General features: G+C 48.6%; 1 protein-coding gene and 1 long non-coding RNA gene across 11 annotated transcripts in view; both read left to right on the forward strand.

The window, feature by feature from the left end:
- NSF (N-ethylmaleimide sensitive factor, vesicle fusing ATPase) overlaps positions 1-19,637 on the forward strand; it is a 76,265-nt gene that overhangs the window by 1,028 nt on the left and 55,600 nt on the right. For 2 of the 10 annotated variants that reach the window (XM_086864799.1, XM_086864798.1), the window contains exons 1-3: positions 4,663-4,733; positions 4,999-5,043; positions 15,464-15,549. In XM_086864799.1, the coding sequence (XP_086720925.1) occupies positions 4,719-4,733; positions 4,999-5,043; positions 15,464-15,549 (146 nt within the window). In that variant the 5' untranslated portion in view covers positions 4,663-4,718. The other 8 variants (XM_086864797.1, XM_086864796.1, XM_086864802.1 and 5 more) reach the window with 6 other exon arrangements.
- LOC147649124 (uncharacterized) lies at positions 7,666-10,110 on the forward strand. Its single transcript, XR_015279598.1, has 2 exons — positions 7,666-7,813; positions 7,937-10,110. It is a non-coding gene; the product is annotated as an uncharacterized LOC147649124 (long non-coding RNA).

Genomic DNA, 19,637 nt, shown 5'->3' on the forward strand with positions numbered 1-19,637 from the left:
CCAGAGCCCAAGGGCTGCTTGGCTGGAAGAGAAGCCACAGGGGAGGTGGTGGCAGAGTGAGCTGGGACAAGCAGGGGGTCACAGCCCGTGTTTGTTTATGCTTTTCATTGTTGCTGCTGGTTTAGATACTCTGCCAGTTCATGAATATCACTGTTCTCACTGAAAAAAAAACCTAAGAAAACCCCACAAACTTTGAAGCCAAACTCACTTGTTTTTTTGAAAGATACTTTGTTTTGCACTCCTCAAGCTGTTTTTAAGGCTTCTGGAGACAGCATTTTTGCTGCTACCCCTATCTGGGCTACTCAGGACAGTAAGTGCCCACAGAAGCAGACATTGTTTTATGAATTGTGGTCTTTTGTGTTGAGATACATCCCTCACTTCCCCAGTGTGTGCTGCCAGCCTACAGGATAATGGGGAGGGCAGTGGGGTGAGCCTGGGTGACCAGGTCTGCCCAGCCCCTTCCTAAACCCACCCAGGGACTCCAGACACAGATTTCTGTCTGCCAGAAGCCAGAGGATTCACTCCAGAAGATGAGGGAGTCACCAGTGAAGGTCTTGGTTTCAGAGTGTGTCCCAGATCCATCCCATGCTCCCTGCCCCGGGGAAGGGCTGTGGGACTTTGGGGATTTGGGGCTGGCTCAGGAGCAGCCAGGTGTGGGCTGCTGTCCCCCTCAGTCCCACATGTGCAGAGGAGTTGATGTGACCTTTGTGCTTGAGGGGGAGCTTTGATTTGGTTTTCTCCCCCTTTTGAAATGGTGAACAGTGGCAAAGAATGGACACTGCCTCACTGTCCCCCTCAGCTATTCCCTATGAATTCATACGTTGCATTTCCTGCATTTCTTGCTGCAAGAGACTCCCTTAAGGCCACAGATCAGAGATCTGGGAAGCTGAGGGCAGCGAGAATCCTCACAAAACTCATCATTCAGCCAGAGCTCAGTGCTGAGCTGAGCCCCCAGGCTGGGCACCTTTCCAGCTGTGCAGGAGATTGGTGGCAGCACGCTCAGGTTGTCACCTGTCAGGGTCTGGCTGCTGCCACCCCGGAGCACAGGGGTTGTTTGCAATATTTAACAACCACTTCCCAGTGCTGTTTTGCTGGCACAGTGATTTCTGTCAAGGGACAGTGAAACTGCTCAGCTGCAGGCAGGGGCAACAGGGTCTCACTGCAGGAAACAGAATCCTTGTGCTGCTGGGATCAGCCCACAGCAGATTTAGGCACTGACCCCATTTCTTCTTCCCATCAGCCCTGTGCTGTGCACTGAGGTACACCCACAGTCTGGGACACCGACCACTTTGGCCATTGTGGTAAAATCTCCTCAGTGCCAGTCTTCCATGGACCTGGCATTTCCCTCTGGGTCCCAGCTGACTCTGGTACTTGCTCAAGGCAGTAACCAGCAGTTACAATCATTATTAATATTTTATTATGCTGTCAAAGCCCATGCAGGAAGCTGCTATAACAAGTTGCTAATGCATTAAAGCTCCCAGGATATTTGGGTTGGCTTTGCAGACACCACTGAGCTTTGGGGTTGGAGTGTTTGTCATCACCTTCCTCAGAACACCAACCTCAGAGCACAGCTGGGATCTCATCCCTGGCTGAACATCACACAGGGGGATGAGCTCTGTCACCTCTCAGCACCTCTCCTCTGGTGTGATCTGCTTCTCCAGAGCAAAGCACTGCTCCAAGCCAATCCCATCCGGATCCACATCCTGAAGCTGGAAGCTCTCAGTGCTCAGACAGGACCTGGCTGTTTGGGAGCAGAGCTGCAGCGAGCAGACACCGTGAGGTGAGCGATGGGCTGGAGGAGCCCTGAGACCCTCCGCAGGAACGAGCTGGGTCCGGGTGTGACACTCCTGAGGGGTTTGGTGGCAGCTCTGAGCTCCCTTTACTGCCTCTCAGCCCTCACACACCTGTGACTGCCATCACCAATATAAACAAACATTAGTGTCAGCCAGCTGCTGACGGATGGGAAGTCCAGGAAAAGTTAAGCCATTAGATGTCATTGAAGGAGACCACAATGTCTGGTTTACAACAGCTGCTGTGCGGCCTTGTGGTAGTTTGGCATTTAGGAAAAGAAGTGGGAAACCCACCACAGCCCTCTTTGGAGAAGGAACAGAATCAAAGCCAGATTAAAAATTAAATTAAAACAGAATTAAACTTTAAAAAAATATATACAATTAAAAATGTTAAATTATTATGTTTTACTATATATAAAAATATAGCATCCTATATTAATACCATAACATACAATATGCTACAATATGTAATGTAATATATATTACAATGTATTGTATATAATGTGAATATTATAATTAATATATTAATATGACTAAAAATTATGATCAATTATTATAGACATTATTGATATTCGATTAAATGTATTTAATTATTATTAATTAAATATTATTTACTTAAAACGACATTAAAATAGAATTAAATAATTTAAAGAATTAAAGCAGGGGTTTCCTGGCGCAGGGGCGGCCCGGCCCCGCTCACCCTCACACCATGGCGCTCGGCCCGTCCCGCTGCACCGCGGGATAGGGACCGGGACCGGGACTGGGACCAGCCGAGCCCCCTCCAGGTTGCCGCCGCGCTCCCGGCCGGGCACCGCCCGTGTCGCACCCTCGCCACCCCCGTGTCCTCCCCCGAACCCGCGCTCGGCTCCCGCAGCATTCCCGGGAATACCGGGACCGCCCGGAACCCGCGGCCCCGCCCACCCCTCGCCATCGACCAATCACCGCAGCTCTCCCGATGATTGACAGGAACACTCCCCGCCCCCTCACAGCCAGGCCGATGGGCGGGTCGTTTTGTGACGCGACAGTCAGTGCCTTGAGCGGCGGGGGGAGCGACCAATGGAGAGCCAGAACCGCACAGGGGGCGTGGCGTCCCAGCCCTCGAGGCCCCGCCCCGCGCTCCGCGGCGCCTGCGCTGCGCCGCCCCCTGGCGGCCGCGGGGAGGGTCTGTCGGTCGGCGCTGCGGCAACATGGCGGGGCGGGTAAGTGGGGGGGACACGGACCGGCCGCTATCGCCCATCCCCTGCTCCCTCCTCCGCTCCTGCTCCTCCCTGCGCCACAGCGGCTTTGGGAGCTTCTCACAGCCCCGCTGCCAAGGAGGTTGCTCAGCTCTGGGGGGTCCCCCGGCAGTGCTGTGAGGCTGTGGTGACCCCCTCTTCCCCAGCGGTGTGGGGGTTCCTGCCGGTCCTGTGAGGCTGTGGAGACCCCCCTGCTGAGTGGTGTGGGGGGCCGGGGGATGACCTCTCTCTCGTTATTCCCCGGGGCTTCGAGAGGTTGAGGTGACCTCTTGGTGATGTGGCATGTGGGACAGAACTAGGGTTCCTTCAGGAGCCGGGGCAAGGCTGACCCGTCTCTCTGTAGGGCAGGATTTTAGGGTCCCCCAGGGGTGCTGTGAGACCCCGGCCGCCCCTTGGCAACGTGGGGTGTGGGACAGGACTGGGGGTTCCCTCAGGAGCACTGTGAGCCCGGGGTGACCCCTCTCCATGGGGGTGTGAGGCAGGATTTAAGGTTCCCTAAGGATGCCGTGAGGTTGTAGTGGTCTTGTGGGGTGCAGAGCTGGATTTTGGGGTTTCTTGGGGATGCTCAGAGGCTGTGGTGACCCCTTGGTGCTGTGAAATGAGCATCAAGGGCTCCCTCAGGAGTTGGGGTGCTGCCTCTCCCTGCGGTGTGGGGCAGGATTTGGGGGGTCTCCTGATGGTGCAGGGAAGCTCAGGGGTGTCGTGGTGCTGCTGACAGGATTTAGGGTGCCCTGGAGTTCTGTGAAGCTCTAGTAATCCCTCTCCCTGTGGGCAGGGACCTTTAGGGATGCTGTGATAGGAGGTGATCCCTTGGTGCTTTGGGACATGGGGCAGAAGTTTGGGATTCCCTGAGGGGCCTCTGTGGGTCCCCTGTCTCCACGGGGTATGCAGCAAGATTTTAGGGTCCCTAAAGGTGCTATGAGGCCCTGGTGACCCCTTGGTGCCCTGGAATACGTAGAGATTTTCTCCTGTAGGAACCAGCCAGGTGTCCACCTTTCATTGTGTGGAAAGACCTTTAGGGTTGTGCAATGGTTCTATTCTGTATAAATTTAAAAGATAAAAAAATGCCTTATTAGTGGTAGATCACATCAGCAAGTGGCCAGAAAGGCTTTAAAATGGGAAGGAACAGCCTTGTCTATGAAATCCCTTCTCATGGTGCCTGCACATCCGCTCTTTTTCAGGTGTCCAGGTGCTGCAGGATGTGTTTGGATTGCTCTGCTCCTTGCCAGGAGCTCAGTCATGCTTTGCTGGGTATCAGCTTGGGAAAGTCACATTTTTCATTAGTGCTTGCCTCTGTCTGGAATCTTGTCTCTAGGCCAAGTAATTCAGTGGTTGAAATGCTGAGGAATTGGTTTTCCACGTGTTTTTTGCATTGTGCTGGGCTGGGGGATGGAGGGCAGTTGGTGCAGTGCTGTGGTGCAGAGCAGGGGTGAGAAGTCTGGCCCGGTGACGTGCTGTGCATCACAGGTGCTCCAGTGCCACCCCTGAAATGTGCTGAGTAATTGAGAAAAACCCCACGTTTTGTGGTCTATCTCTCCTTAAGAGCTTTTCCTCTGTCCCTGCTCCAGATTCTTGGTCTCACCTTCTTCCTTGCACCCTTTTTTTTTCATCTCACCCTTTATGCTAACCCAGGGAAATTTGTGAGCCCTGCCTGGCTTTTTTCCAGCTTTCTGTTGCCCAGAACAGGAGCCCCATGCTCTGGTCAGTGGTAAGATGGTTTTACCTGCACTGGATGTGCTTCTGAGACTCCCTGGGCCTAAACCAACCCAGTTGCAGTTGTCTTGCCTTGGCTCTGCTCCTCTGAGCCCTCACAGATGTGTCCTCAGGGAGCACCCTGGTACATGCTCTGAGTGTTGGGATTGGTGACTGGGGATGTGGGGAGGAAGGAGAACGATCTATTCTTCAGCTTTATTCTTCTGCTTTGAGCTTTTCTGCTACTAAAAACCTGAGATAATGTGCCTTTATTTGACCAGCTTGGAAGCCTGCTGAAGGAAAGGGGGATTTATGTGAATTTAAAGGTAAGATTGATGCTTAGTTGCCTCCTAATCTGGCAGTTGGATGGGTGATGCTCTCCTTGTGTTATCAGGAAGCTTCTTAGTATTCAGTGTTTTCATGATTTGCCTGCAAATGCAGTTGTTGCAGAACTATCAGGTTATTTAATGCTGCAAAGAGAGTCCTTAAGCTGAGTGTTCCATCTCACTCTCCAAGCTGGGTCTGATCCTTCAGTTGCTTTCCACGTGAGCTACTGAGGGAGCTGCCTGCTCCTTCCAGCTGGCCCGTGGGCCAGCAGCAGCGCTGGGGAGGGTGAGGAGCAGGGAGGGCAGGCAGCAGCGCCCGCTCGGGCTGCGACACCGGGGCTGTGTCGGGGTAAACACGGAACACTTGGTGGGAGGATGGAGGTGTGTGATATCTCCAGGCTCAACAGGTGAGGCTGATGCTGGAACACAGGTGCTGTTCTGTTGTCAGCGTTTTTAACAGGTGCTTCAACCTGCAGGATGGGAAGAGAGGCTTCAGTGACTCCTCCTGCCCTGCAAATCTGTTCTGCAATGCATTCAGAGCTTAATCTCTTTTACTGGACTCGTGTGATTTGATTTGTGCATGTACATTCTCACAGGGAAAAATGAATGGCTGTCCTGATGTACTAGAGAGACAAAATATTTAAACTTCTAGTAACATTTTGAATAATTCAGGTGAATGATAAGCCAAATCAGATTAATGGTGTGATGCTGTTTCAGGTGTGTTACTCTGCTCTCCTAATTGCACTGGGTCTCTCCATGGCAAGGAAGAGATGGTGATTAGCAGTGATTGAAGTTTACAGGAAAAACAGTTTATGATGATTAGAAATAATGGCTGTTTCTGTAATAATTTATTCTGTGTCTCTGCATGGGGATCATTAGGCATGCAGGCAGAGCAGTCAGGCATCTGCAGGAGAGGGAATGGTTGGAAGCTGCTATGTTTGTAGCTGGTTATGCACCTCTTGTACCAAGTGGACCCCTGGAAGTTCACTGGCGCTGTCTGTAACTAATTGATTTGAGCTACATCAGGAATTAGTTCCCAAAGGGATCTAGAAAGGCCTATGATTCCTGTGCCTTGTTCCAGTGAGTGTCAAGCTGTGAATCCAGCACAATCTGCATTTCTGCCTGTGTCTGCACAGGCTGGAGAGCTCCATGGGACTGGGCTGGGGCAGGCAGCAGGGCTGCACACACCCTGTGTGGATGTTGGTGAGGATCCCTCAGCAGAGACACTTTAAGGAATATGAGTTTTGTGATAGCTGAACTTGTGTAACAGTTCATGGTTAGAAATAATGGCTGTTTTAGGGGGTGTCACTGGTGTAACACACACATTTTTGTTCCTCTGCTGTTTGGGGGCCCTTTGGGGCAGTGTTGCCTTTAGCCCAGTGAGAGCAGATTCTGGCCTGTTGGCTTCTCAGAAGAGATTCCCTCTGTGTTGGGTTGAAAATGGTTTTGGATTCACTCAGGTATGGATGGTGTCTGACGCTGCAGGTGCTGTCACTCCTCTCGAGAGCCTGAGCACAGAATCCTGCTGGCATCTGGTGACACCCAGGTGTCCAATCCAGAGGTGCAGCAGGAGTGGGAAGGTGGTGAAGAACAGATGGAGTCCTTAGGTGTTCTGTGCTGCCAAAGGCATTGCTGACCTAACCCTGCTCTCTTGTGCATCCTGCAGCCAGCACAGATCCCAGAATGGTTTGTGTTGGAAGGGACCTCAAATCCCACCCAGTGCTACCCCTGCCATGGGCACAGACACCTTTCACTGTCCCAGGCTGCTCCAGCCCCAGTGTCCAGCCTGGCCTTGGGCACTGCCAGGGATCCAGGGGCAGCCCCAGCTGCTCTGGGCACCCTGTGCCAGGGCCTTACTTCCCTCACAGGGAACAATTCCTTCCTAACATTTAATCCATAAATATATACATTTAATACATACCTATTTATACATATTTATGTATTTAATAAATAAATATAAACATTTAATCCATAAATATGTACATATATCCATAAATATATTAATATAATAATATACCTGACACAGTGCTAGACAATTAATATCATTTGGCTTATTATTAGCTTGACTTGTTTAAAAATACTTAAAATGTAGACAATGTGGTTTTAGGTTGGATGATTTGGTAAGGACTTTGAAGTAATGGGGTCTAGACTTTATGTTTATGGATTAAAGCTGTAAGGTGATTTCTGGTAACATATGGAACCAGCCTTCAGAGATGCAGGCGTTGTCAGGCAACTAAAGAAACGTTTATGAATCAACTTAGTTCCTTCTTGCAGCCTGGTACTGTTCCTGCTATCGTCACTTAGTTTTTTTTAGTGTTTCCTAGTGTGTAATATGAAGAAATGGGTTTTTAGCAATGTTTCAGGGAAATGGGAGAAAACTCTATCTGAATCTCTGTTTCTGTGATCACTTCTGCAATCTCGTAACTGTCTTGTGAAATCATCACAAATCAACTTGTGGCCTGCTTTCAGGACTTCTGCCTTGCTGAATTATTTAAAATAAAGTCACATAATTTGTTAAAAACTCTAAAATTATTTAGAATAAAATTCTGATGACCATGTGAATATTGGTGGGCGTGGGATATTTGTCCCTGTCATCTTTGATTCATGTGTTGCTTGGCTCAGTGTTGCAGAAGCAGTGTGTCCTAAGCTTGTGCTTAAAAGGTCACTGCCAAAGGGAGATGTCAATGCTGCCTCTCCATCTCCAGTTTTTGGGGTGCTCATGTGTCACACCTCTTCTGTTATGTGGACCTGCCAGAATATTTAAACTTAGGTAATATTTTTTTTTAGTAGGAAAAACTTTTGTAAAAAAGTCAGAGAATCTTTTTGAGGATCACTTAAAATATTAATTTCTTAAGTATTACTTTTAAACTTTTTTTTTTTTTTTTTTCCCCAGAGCACTGCAAGATCTCTTTTCCCCTCTTGTTTTGGGTTCTGTGCCTTAGACCACAGAGGTAATTCAGGAGAAGACCCCGAGGCTCAGGATAAACCTTGATTGAATTTGGAAGAAGTTCTGGCATAAAATCAGATCATCTTGAGGCCACAGAAAAGCAGTCCCTAGAAAGCAGTGCCACTTCTGTTGTGCTGAATTACCCACCAGGCAGGACGTAGTTTCAGTGCAATGAAATTACCATTGATTCCTATGAAAACAGTTAGAATGTAGGTCCCCTTGTCTTGGAGTGATCTTTCTTTGATCCAGGGTTGGTGGACATGTTCAGGTGCCCTCACAAGGATGAGTTTTAGGGGGAGCTGGTGCAATCTCTGCCCTGAGCAGTGGGACAGAGATCTTGGGAGCTGCAGTAGCTTTTAGAGGGATGAGGTTCAGCCTGGGGGCTCTGCAGGATGGTATCTCACATCAGGGAGGTTCTCTGGCAGAGACCAGAGTTTTGTGATGAAACACCCATACTGACCATCTCCAGAAGGTTTTCAGACCCCCAGGAGTTGGAGAGCTGTGTTGGAGAAGGTCTGTGAACAAAAAAAGCCAAATAAGAAACCCAGTTGCTAAAATTAATGGAAGAGCTTCCGGTGCAGTGCCCTGGAACCGTGTCTGAGCCAGCTGATTGTGCTGCTGCTCATAAAGCAAGGCTGGGTAAGCAGATCCTCAGGCACTCCTGCTCTGCTCCTTCCTGTGCAGGCACATCCTGCCCTCAGGGAGGTCAGAGGTTTGAAGTATGAAGAGATTTAACACGTTCCTCCAGTCTCCTGGGATGCAATAAAGCAGTGACCTTCTATCAAAAAATCTGGAGTAATTGATGCCCTGGAGTTGTGTCATGTGCTTTTTGTGTAAAAAATAGAGCAATACTTGAAGCTGCTGTGTCCTGAACTGCTGATGACTGGGTGGTGTTTGGTACATCAGAGTCGTGGGGAGTTCAGTGGCTGGGCTGAGCTGTAAATCCTCAGGGACAGCAGCACCCTGGGCTTTCACAGGGAAAATTCCAAGGGGGATTTTTAACATTAACATGTATTCACATTGTCCCCTAAATAAATGGGATGAAATTTGCATCCCTGGGGTGTCCTCACTGCTCCTGTGGCAAAATCCTGTGACCTGCGTTCCAGGCCCACAACTTACTCTGGTGGTGTGGTGGTTCATTCCCTTGGAATTCTTCAAAGATGTTTAGATGCAACCCAACAAGCAACAATTCCCTGTAATTAAATTGATCATCCTGGCTTGAGAAAGGAATGTGAAGTAACATCCACTCAAAAAATGGATGTGTTAATTAAAATGCACGTATCCTAGGTCATTATTGCTTAATAGGAAGGTGGAGTTGCTGGTCCAGCTGAGCTGTAAGCTCCCTAGTTCTGTGGCACAGCAGCTCAGGTCCAGGTGTATTTCCTAAAGTCACTTACTGATCATATTGTGAAGAGCTGATCTGGAGAAGGACATCTTTGGGCAGAGCAACCTGTGTAACTCGACTGCAGATCCTTTGCTTGGGGAAGCTCTCCTTTAGCACTCTTGTTTCTTCTGCTCCGATGGATCAGGCAAACCCTTGGAACTCTTTGTTTTTGGGACTGTAAATTGTGTTCCTCCTGATGTTGGCAAATACTGGCAGTAGCAGAGCCGGATTCCCAAAGCTGTGAGCACCTCGTTAGCTGCAGGTGAACAACGTTGGAGTGACAGAGCCACCCCTGCAGATCTGAGTTCATTTCAACTTTGCAAACCAAGGGAAGTGGCAGTAAAACCCAATATCCTTCATCTGTGGGAGAGGCCCTCCTGCCCTGATAAAGTGGCTCTGGAGTGCCAGGACAGGCAGTAATTTCCAGATTCAGACCCAGAGAAACAGGGCTGCTGTCAGAGAAACAGGGAAATGTGTTGAGTGTTTGATAAAGAGTGCCCAGTGAGGAGTGTCTGCTGTCTCCTGCTGCCCATCTGAGCTCTTGCCAGGCAAGGACGTTACTGCTGCCACGGGCAGACAACGCAGGGAGAACATTCCCTGTTTCATTTCCAGCCCTGGGTGGTGTGGGAGGTGCTGATGGGAGCTCTTCCCTCTCTGCTCTGAGCTGTTTCAGCCCTGGCTTCATCAAAAATGTGAATATTAGTTCTGAGATTTTAGCTTCCCAATACGTTCCTCTTTATTAGGAGAAGAAAATTGGTATTTCTGAGTTTGTAGTCAAGAGAGAATGCAGCTCCTTCCTGAAGAGAATAAAAGCTTCCAGCAAACAAACAGAAGTCATGTAGAGCAGGTGGAATGGTCAGGCCTGAGCAGGGAGTCAGGGCTGTGTTCCAGGGACAGCAGCTTATCCTGCCAGCACAGCCACTGCAGGTCTGGAAAGGCCTGTCTGGCCAGACCTGCTGGTCCAAAAAGTTCCTTGTAGGTTGATCTCCACTTGTGGCTGCAGAAGTCTGGAAGCTTTATTCAATATTTTCTTGGCATGTCCAGAAAAACCCTCTGTAAGCTGCTAAACTTCCCTAGTTAATTTTCAAAATTATTTAGAACCACAGCATTTAGGACAGCTTGTGTTCCTGAGTCCCTGATTATGACATCATGTTGTTATTCCTTTTATGAATATTACAGAATTGTTCTTTATAGGAGCCTTGGTTTTGTCTTTACTGTTTCTCCCTGTGACATAACCAGATTCCCCTCCAGGTCAGGAATCCACTCTCACCTGCCAGCCAGGAGCTCTGCTGGTGTTGCTGTTTTATTCCCATTTTTGTTTTATGCTGTTTTGTGCCCTTCAGTGTTGAGTTGTTGCTCAGCTCTGTGGTGTGTTATGGCTGTAGAGAGCAGGCACAGTCCTTGGGTTCCACTGTGCTGGGAGTTTGGTTGGTGCTGAGCCAGCTCTGCAGCTCATCCTCCTGCTGGAGCTGCTGGTTGTCCCCTGTGTGCAGCCCCAGGTGTAACATCCACCTCGGCTCCTGGTGTCCCTGGATCTGGAGATGGAGGCAGAGCTTTGTGCGTGTGTTTTCTGTCAGGAGCATACTCCTGGATAATGTGTAGGATCTGTGATTCATCATGTCAGTTCCCTGTTTATCTTCAGAGCTCCTTTGACATCATAATTCTTCCTGTCAGTATTCAAACTTCATTTTATTGGCAGACTCGTGGTGGTGAGTGTTTGATTTGGAGTCAGCCGTGGTTCCACACAGCCCACAGAGGCTCCTCTGCTTGGACTCTAGGGAGTGGACTGAACTGCTTCCCAGGAATTACACCTGCACAGGTGGTTCTCTGCCCTCTCTGGGTGCTGAGGCTCTGGGCTCAGGGAGATTTTCTGGCCCAACAGCTGTTACAGGAAAGCTTTTTGGGTGTTTTTTGGAGCAGGGAATCCCCATCTCAATGCAGCTGGCAGTGGGCTCTGCTTGGGAAATGGAAATGTCTAGTACCCAGAGTTGTCATGTTTCCTAACACTCCTCTTGCCAACACCTGTGTGCCAGGAATTCCATCTCTGTGCACTTGCATATACATGGGATGTGTATCTGTGTCTGTTTTACACAAAGGAGATTTTTAAACATGCAATACTTGAACAATATTTGTCTTGTACAAACCATGTGAGAACAGAGCACAGAGCCAAACCTGCCTCAGCTTTAGAGGCTGTTTCATAATCTCTTGCTCAGCATTAGGAAATGAAATGAGTTCAGATGTCTTGGATGAGGAGCATCTCTGCCTTAGCACTTAATGTTTCAGCTCTTCTCAGTACCAGCTGTCAGCAGTGCACTTCAGTCATTACCACCACCTTACCTCTGTGGGGAGAAACGTTTTACCTTGGCTTCCTCTGCCATCAGCCTTAATGATTCACAAGAGGTGAATTTACAAAACACAAAAGGTGTGGTTTATGTATGTGTGAAAATATCCCAAGGTTTGGACTGGATAATCTCCAAAGGGACCTTCCAACCCCAACTATTCTGTGATTTTGTGAACACGTGAGTTTCTTATTTTCTGTGGAGGAAAACGAGACCTTGCAGCTTTGGGAAAAAAAAAAAAATCTCTGAAAGATCAGATGTTAGGATGATTGTTTCTATTATGTTTGTTCTTCAGGGCAACTTTTCTTTGTAAAAATAAAATATGCCAGTGTCATTAAGCCTCCTGGGTTTTGAGGCTATGTTACTGCTTTGTCACAAACCCAGAGGTGGAGTCCTTCACATTTGTCTCTCAGAGTGAGATTTATCAGTGCATCATATGATCTTGTTTTCCTCTTGGCAGACAGAAGAATGCTGGAACAGGCCTCTGCACAGGCCTGGGTTTAATAGCAGGTGCTGCCTGGCTGATGTTGGATGATAGATGCTGTAGGGAATGTTTTAGCAGTGTGCAGTCACCTCCTTAGGACTGTGCTGTCCTTGGAGTCTCCTCCTTGCATAAATCAGAGCAATACCTGGAGGCAGGGAAGATTTCTTTTGCCTAATTTAACCCCAATTTTCCTTCTTTAAGCCAAATATATCCATATTGTGGGTGTAACATCAGCCTGTGAGGGTGTATGGGTCACCTCCAGCCTGGCAGTGCCAGGGGGTAAAAGCAATGGTGGCATCTAGTGTCACCTGCAGGAGCTTGCTTTCTGTTTTCTTAGAGCTGTCTTGCCTGGTTGCCAGCAGTAACCTGCCAGTTTGTTTAAGATTAGTTTGTGTAAATCTACTTTGAGATTCTTAGGAATACTCCCAAGGATTTTTCTGCCCCTATGCACTGATGTGGTGTGTTAGTGCTGGCAGTGGGTGTGGGATGGGAGAGGGGCAGGTCCTGGGAGGCCTTGTGCTGCTGTCCTGGGAAGCTGGAACCCAAAATGCAAGAGTTTAAAGTGTTCCTGACAGCAACACCACTGGCATATGCCAGCCATGTGTTCCAGCCCTGGACTGCTGCATTTATGCCAAGAAAGCTTCCTCAGGAGCAGCCTGTGCCCATGTCCTGGCTGTGACAGCTCAGCCGCTTGACAGAGACAAGGAATGGATCCTTGTCTCTGGAATGGATCCCTGGGAGCAGCAGCTCTGGGATATGAGCTCTGCAGGGAGGGCAGGTAAGAGAAAACCCCTGCAGCTCCCTACAGCAGCGTGTTCCTCCTTCCTGCCTGGGTGATTTCCAGTTTAATCATCACCTCTTCCGTGACCGGATTTCCTCCAACCTTGTGGAACTCTATGCCCAGGAGTGGCACCCCTGTCTTTCAGCTGTGTGATGTTAAAACATTTTCAGAATACAGATAGTGTTCTGAAGATCTGCAAAATCTTGGAGCTTGAGAGGGTGTGTAGGGAAGGGCTGAGAGCAGAGATGCTGCCTGAAATGTTGGTCACTGCCAGGGAGAAACGGGCTCCAGACACCCCGGGAAGAGGATGAGCCATGCTCTGGGATGGTTGGCACAGTGCTGTTGCTGCAGCCATGCTGTTTCACATGTCAGACACCCAAGGATGTTTTGCCATCATCTCTCCTCTGCTGCAGAGCTTGCAGTTGTTGCTGGGTTTGGAATGCATTCCTTGCTGTTCCTGCATTTCCTAAAGCTCTGTTGTTCCCAGTGCAGACGGGAACGGCAGCTTGGCCGGGCGTGTAGGAAGCAGTTTGTCACTGAGGATTAAAAATGCAGCTGAGGACTAGTGCTGTAAAAAGGTTTAATCCAGGAGCTCCGTGTCCACTTTTCTCCAGAAATATCCCCTGTAATGCGTTTTATCAGGGCATGTCCTTCACAAAACAGTGCCCTGCAGATGGGAGAAGTGATAAAGTGGTGAATGTTTGCTGTGAAGTGCCCCAAGCCAAGAGGCCTCAGCAGACAGGTTGTGTATCTCATAAATCCACTGATGTCATATATTTTATTACAAAGACTTTTGAGTCTTTTATTACACTCAGTATTCAGGTAGATAAATCTGCTTCAGGCCTGAAAATGGAATCTTTTCTGGTTGTCACATATGTCAAGGCCAATTGAGCATTATTCAGTAAAAGTAATGAGTTGGTCCTTTTCTAAATAGCAAGTACTGGAGACAAATCATGTTGTGCCATAAAAGTTGATCTGAGCTTTAGAGCAGGCTGGCTGTGGGCCACACTGGGGGCAGAATTATTCTGATTCTTGTCCCAGAGGGGCTGGGAGAGGAAGGCTGAGCAGGGCAATAACTCCTGGGAAATGGTTTAGATGTGTGTGTTGGGATCAGTGTGTTTCCTGTGCTTGCTGCTGGGATTTAAGGGTGTATTAAGAGAAAATCCCTCCTGAATTACCTTTAGCAATAGGTTGACACTGTCAAATAGTTTCTGTTGCGTTGCCTGCAAATTTGTATCTGACAGAGGTAGCTGTGGTTTGATGCTCAAAATGACACCTTGAGGGGCAAGTTTAGCTTTTCCCCCAATGAAATTTCTTCAGTCCATAGCTAATGATAGAAACATCCTGCCTTTTCCATCCTTTCTCCACCTCTGGAGGCATTTTGATCCCCATTTTCATAATTCAGCCATTGTTTTGTGGTATAATTCTGTAGGAGCAGGTGGGGTGAGGGTGTAGGATGGGGCTGAGGTCCCTCTGCTGTGCTCACCCCATGCTCATGCCTCATGATGGGGATGGGCAGCTTGGGCTGGGTATGCTGCTATTTCAGTTTTTAATTGCTGATTGATGAGTAACAGAGGAAGGGACAAAAATGAACAGATACTGCTGAGAAAGGATCGGTCCTCTGACATTAGAGAATAAAAAGAGGGGGAGGACTCCCCCACAAAATTTGTTGCAGTAATTATTTTCGTAGTGATAGGCTGGAATTAACTATTTTACCTAATTTTCTTCCCTGTGTTACGGATCTGGGGTATTTCCTATAGAGTGGAAAATATTAATATGTGATGTTTCTTCTGAGAAGTGGTACAAAGGGACTGTGGGGTTGGATAGCAGCTGGCTGAGGTTAAACCTTCCTGTGGACTCTCAGTGCTGCTCTGTACTGCACTGGGTGAAGGGGTTTATACAGAATGGATATGCTGAAATTCCAGTTTTCTGAGTTCTGTTCAATGAAGAGGGAAGGTCACATCTTTATCCCTCCCTTTCTGCCCACTTGGGCTCTGTGACCCAGCCCAGCACTATGAGCACTATGGTAGGGGAACTGCTCTGGCTCCAGGCTGCTCTCCTTTAGCAGCCTTCAGAATATCCCAGTGTCCTGTCCCCGGGCAAGAAACGCTTTCCAGGGAATGCTGCTTACCTGCTGCCTTGTGGCAGCATTTGGGGAAGCTTCCCAAGTGCCAGGGAAGTTAACAAGTGTTTGCCTTGCAGGCTTTCTCCCAGGTAATTTGAAAGTATTTATGTAGGTAGGGTGGAAAATGCAAAGTACATAATAGTCCCAAAGGGCAGAGGTTTGGGATACAAATACCTGTGGCATATGGAAATGTTTGGAGGAATCTGGAAGAGGGGCTTGTTGATACCAGTGGGCTCTCAGAGTGTGCCAGGACTCAGAAGATTTGTTTTGTGGTTTGTGGTTTTGCAGAAGTCTTGAGCTTGGCTTGGTAAAGGAAAAAAATAGAATTTTATTTGACATTTTTCCCCCCCTCTCTTGTAGCCTATGCAAGCAGCGAGATGTCCCACTGATGAGCTGTCCTTAACCAACTGTGCTGTGGTGAACGAGAAGGACTTCCAGTCTGGGCAGTAAGTGTGCAGTAACTGTTGCTCTTGCAGCTTTTAACCAAAAAAGGAATTGATTTCAAAATTTGGATGGAAGAGGAATGACATTTCAGGTTTGGAAAGGTGAACACAGCAGTTTGATTAACAAAACTTCTGTGTCTTTAGAGATCAAAACTTTCAATGTGGCTCTTTCCAGAAATGGGAGATGCTGGAAGATGTTTCTCTGAAGCATTTCTCTCTGGGGAACTTGGCTGCTTAACTAACAGAATAATTATTTTAACAAAGTATTTTTTGTGATCATTTTTGTTTGTTTTGGTTTTGCTGTTATTGTTACACAGTGAGAATATTTGAACTATTTCAGAAACATTTTTATCATTTTATTGTGTTACTTGGGGCATCTTCTCACTTTCACATCATATGGGAGTGCTGGGCAGGGCCAGGAGATCTCTCTCTTGTTCTCAGGGTTTTCATGCACAAGAACAAAAGGAAGAAGCAGCCAGAGTGTGGGCACAAGTTGGATTCTTTAATTGCAGTTCTGGGGTGGCTGATGGAACCCGACTCTGGGGTTTACTTCTGTTAGGTGGAAAACACATGAATTTTTCAGCTCAGCCCACACAGAAGGGTTTTGTATTACAAGAAGCCAATTCACATACTCAGATTCTTTGCTTTGCTGCAGCTTTAGGAAAGCTCTGACAGATTTTAGTATGTAGGTTGTAGACAGAAGTCATTTATTTCAGCTGAAAGGGATTGTCATGTGCAGCACAAGGCAGAAGGGCTTGAGTTTGAAAAATGGGAAAAATGGTAAAGGAGATACTGAATGATATACCCAGGACTTATATAAAATACCTGCCCCAGGTGAGCTCTGCTGAGGGTGGAGAACACTGTGGTGCTGAACTGCAGGAATGCAGGGATGTGTTTAGGACTTGCCTGTCTGTGCTGTCAGTCAGCTGTGCTGCCCTGGGATCTGTTCTGGCTCTGGAGCAATGAGCTGAACTGTGATTTCATGAGCCCAACTGGGGTGTAAAATGCCAAAACCAAACAAAACCACCCCCTAAACAGGCAGAACTTTGAGAGTCAGAAGCACACAAAAGTGTCTGCTTGGGCAGAAAAGTGTCCTGGTCTTTTCAAAGTATGGTTTTCCCCAGGTTGATTTTTCCCCAAAGTAATTGAGTTACAAAAGTACCTGAACTGAATGTTTTACCTCATGCATTATAAAAACTTTAATTTCCTCCAATCTGGATGTCCTGGAGGGACCCAGCTGCCAGACCTGCAGCCGGCTGCGTTCCCTTTGCTTCCAGAACCCTCTCTCCAGGCATTTGTGGCAGCACGCAGGAAGCAGTGCCTCGGGATGTGCTGGCTAAGCAGGCTGGACGTGGTTCTGACTGTTCCCGTTCCCCTGGGAGCTGTTTATTTCTAGTAGTCGGTGCTCACACACCGGCAGCGTGTGTTTGGTCGGGAGCAGATGCTGCAGATGGCTGCACAGCGTCAGATGGAGCCTGGGATGCTCCCGGTGCTCGGCAGTGCTGGGGCTGGAGCTGGTGCTGCATTGCAGATCCCTGGAGCCAGCCCTGGCTGCAGCTCCCTGGCTCGGCTCCCTCACCTCTGCCTGCTCAGGGGGGCTTTTGGTGCTACCTCCACAAAGGGCTCTGCTCTAACTGTTTGCTGCTGGGGGTGTGGAGCTGGAGTTTGCCCTTGGATCAAGGAAATGGTTTAACCCCAGGGTGCTGCTGATCATCTTCTGCCACTGCTGTCTGCACCCCGTGAGCTGGGCAGGGGTGAGTCAGTGCTCTGTGCCAGTTCACATGGGGCCATGCACTGTGTGATCCCAGTGCATAGTGTGTAATGGTTTGGGGAGTGGCACCATCTTAAGTTCCTGTGTCCTGCTTCTACTTTGAGGACTTCCAGTGCAGTTTGGAGAGGGAAATCAGTTCTGAGCACAGCCAGGCTGTGGGGGGATCTGAGTCGGGGCAGGCTGTCTCAGTGGCAGGTTTTTGTTCATGTTAAGAACTGGTTGTTCCCTTTCACATGGAAAGCCCATCCCTGCTAGGCCAGTTTAGTGTTCTGAGGAGCCCTTGCTGAATGATTGCTGTGGGTTTCCAAACATGCACTGCATGGGAGGAGATCCCTGCTGGCACCTCCACATGGATACCTGACTCATCCCCTCCTTCACAGGAGCCCTGCTCGTGCTTCAGCAACACAGAAACTGATGCACTCACAGGTTAATTCATGTCTGCTGGAGTTTCTCTTGGTTTGCTCAGCCGGGCCAGCAAACTTACCAGCAGCTTCCGGGCCAAGTTTCCTGGAGCCCTTCCTAGGAGCTGGCATCACATGGGTTGGATCTGACAGTTCCAGGCGAGGATTTACACACGGAATAGAGCAGCAATTCCGCCTGGGAGAGCTCTGGGAGCTGTCTGGCCCTGGTGATTTGTTGTTCCTTTTGTTCGTGTATAAGCAGAATCTCTTAATGAGGTTGAGATTTCCCCCATGTGTCTCCATGAGCTCTCTGAGCTCCTTCCTGGTGAACATTAGTTTAGGAAAATACATTTAGTTTTTCTGCTATGGCCTTATTTTGAGCATTTGTAACACTTAGGTTGATTGCAGCTTGTTGGAAGCTGCCTGCTCATGCTGTCTTTGGGAAGAAACATGGTTGGTCCTATGCCTTATGCAGATTTTTCTCACAGAATCTGTCAGGATTTGACCTTTCCTAGTATTTTCTTCCAGAAAGATGATTTTTTTTTTCATTTTTCCTCCTTTTTTTTTTTCCTTCCTGGCATATATTTGTTTGTTGTCAAGCTCTGCTGTCTTTCTGCTTGCTGAAGATGTTTCTGGTGAATGGAATGTTCCAGCATAGTAATTAGTATCAAATCTTTGTGGATAATCCTCCCCAGTATTCTTACCAACCTCTGTCATTTTCTTGCATTTTGGGTTTTTGAAATGAAGCCCAGCAGTGATGGAGTTAATTTCTTCCTTCAGAGATGCTGAATCTCTACATGGTGAATCACTGTTGCATGCACTGTTCAGGACCCATTTGGGGCTTTAAAAAGGTTTAATTTTGTGTGTTTTCCTGTCTCATGAGCTGCTTCCAGTTAGTTAGGAGTTGTGCATTTTGTGGTGAAGTATTTCAGAATTGGAGCTGGAACTTGTTTGTTGCCTGCAGGCGTGTTTCTCTCATACTCTGCAGTGTCACAGCTTCCTTTCCAGTTGGTTTTGTGTCGATACTAATTTGGATTACTCAGGGTGATACTGTGCTGGGAAACTCCTGCTTCCAGTCCTGGTCTTCTGGACAGTTCTCTGCTTTACCCACTGCTCAGCCTGAAATGAGCTGTCCTTGTTCCACCTAGGAAGAGTCACTGCCTGCCCCTGCTTCTGGTGCTCTCCCTAATCATGGAATAACCCAATGGTTTGGGCTGCAAGGGGACCTTGAAGACCATCCAGTTCCAGCCCCTGCTGTGGGCAGGGACACCTTCCACTATCCCAGGTTGCTCCAAGCTCTGTCCAGCCTGGCCTGGGACACTTCCAGGGATGGGGCAGCCACAGCTACTCTGGGCACATTGTGCCAGTGCAGCCTGTTCCTGGCTAATGCACCCCGAGGGGATCTTAGCCACTTTTGCTGCAGGGATGTGATGCTGGCTCCTGTTGAACTCATTGTCCCCCTGGTTCCCAGGGCTTCTTGGCCCCCAGTTGGCCCCCAGCCTGCACTGGTGCATGGGATTGTCCCTCCTGGCTGGAGGACATTGCAGTTTCCCTTATTGAGCTTGACTGGGATCTGTTGAGGCCCCTCTGGGCAGAGCAGGACATGCAGGTGTGTCCCCCGTGGGCTGGCTGAGGAGCTCTGTCCCTTCAGCTGCTCAGGAATGAAGGGGTTAAATAGTTTTGGTCCCATGTGGACTCCAGGGGTGACCTCCTGCAGTGGGATTTGCAGGTGCCAGTGAGCTGCAGTGGGATTTGCACACCCCAGTGAGCTGCAGTGGGATTTGCACACCCCAGTGAGCTGCAGTGGGATTTGCAGATGCCAGTGAGCTGCAGTGGGATTTGCAGATGCCAGTGAGCTGCAGTGGGATTTGCACACCCCAGTGAGCTGCAGTGGGATTTGATGCTGTTGGCCACAGCCC

The sequence above is a fragment of the Cyanistes caeruleus genome, chromosome 27 (genome assembly GCF_971803275.1).
Source record: "Cyanistes caeruleus chromosome 27, bCyaCae1.hap1.1, whole genome shotgun sequence".
In the NCBI taxonomy this organism is placed as follows: Eukaryota; Metazoa; Chordata; class Aves; order Passeriformes; family Paridae; genus Cyanistes; species Cyanistes caeruleus.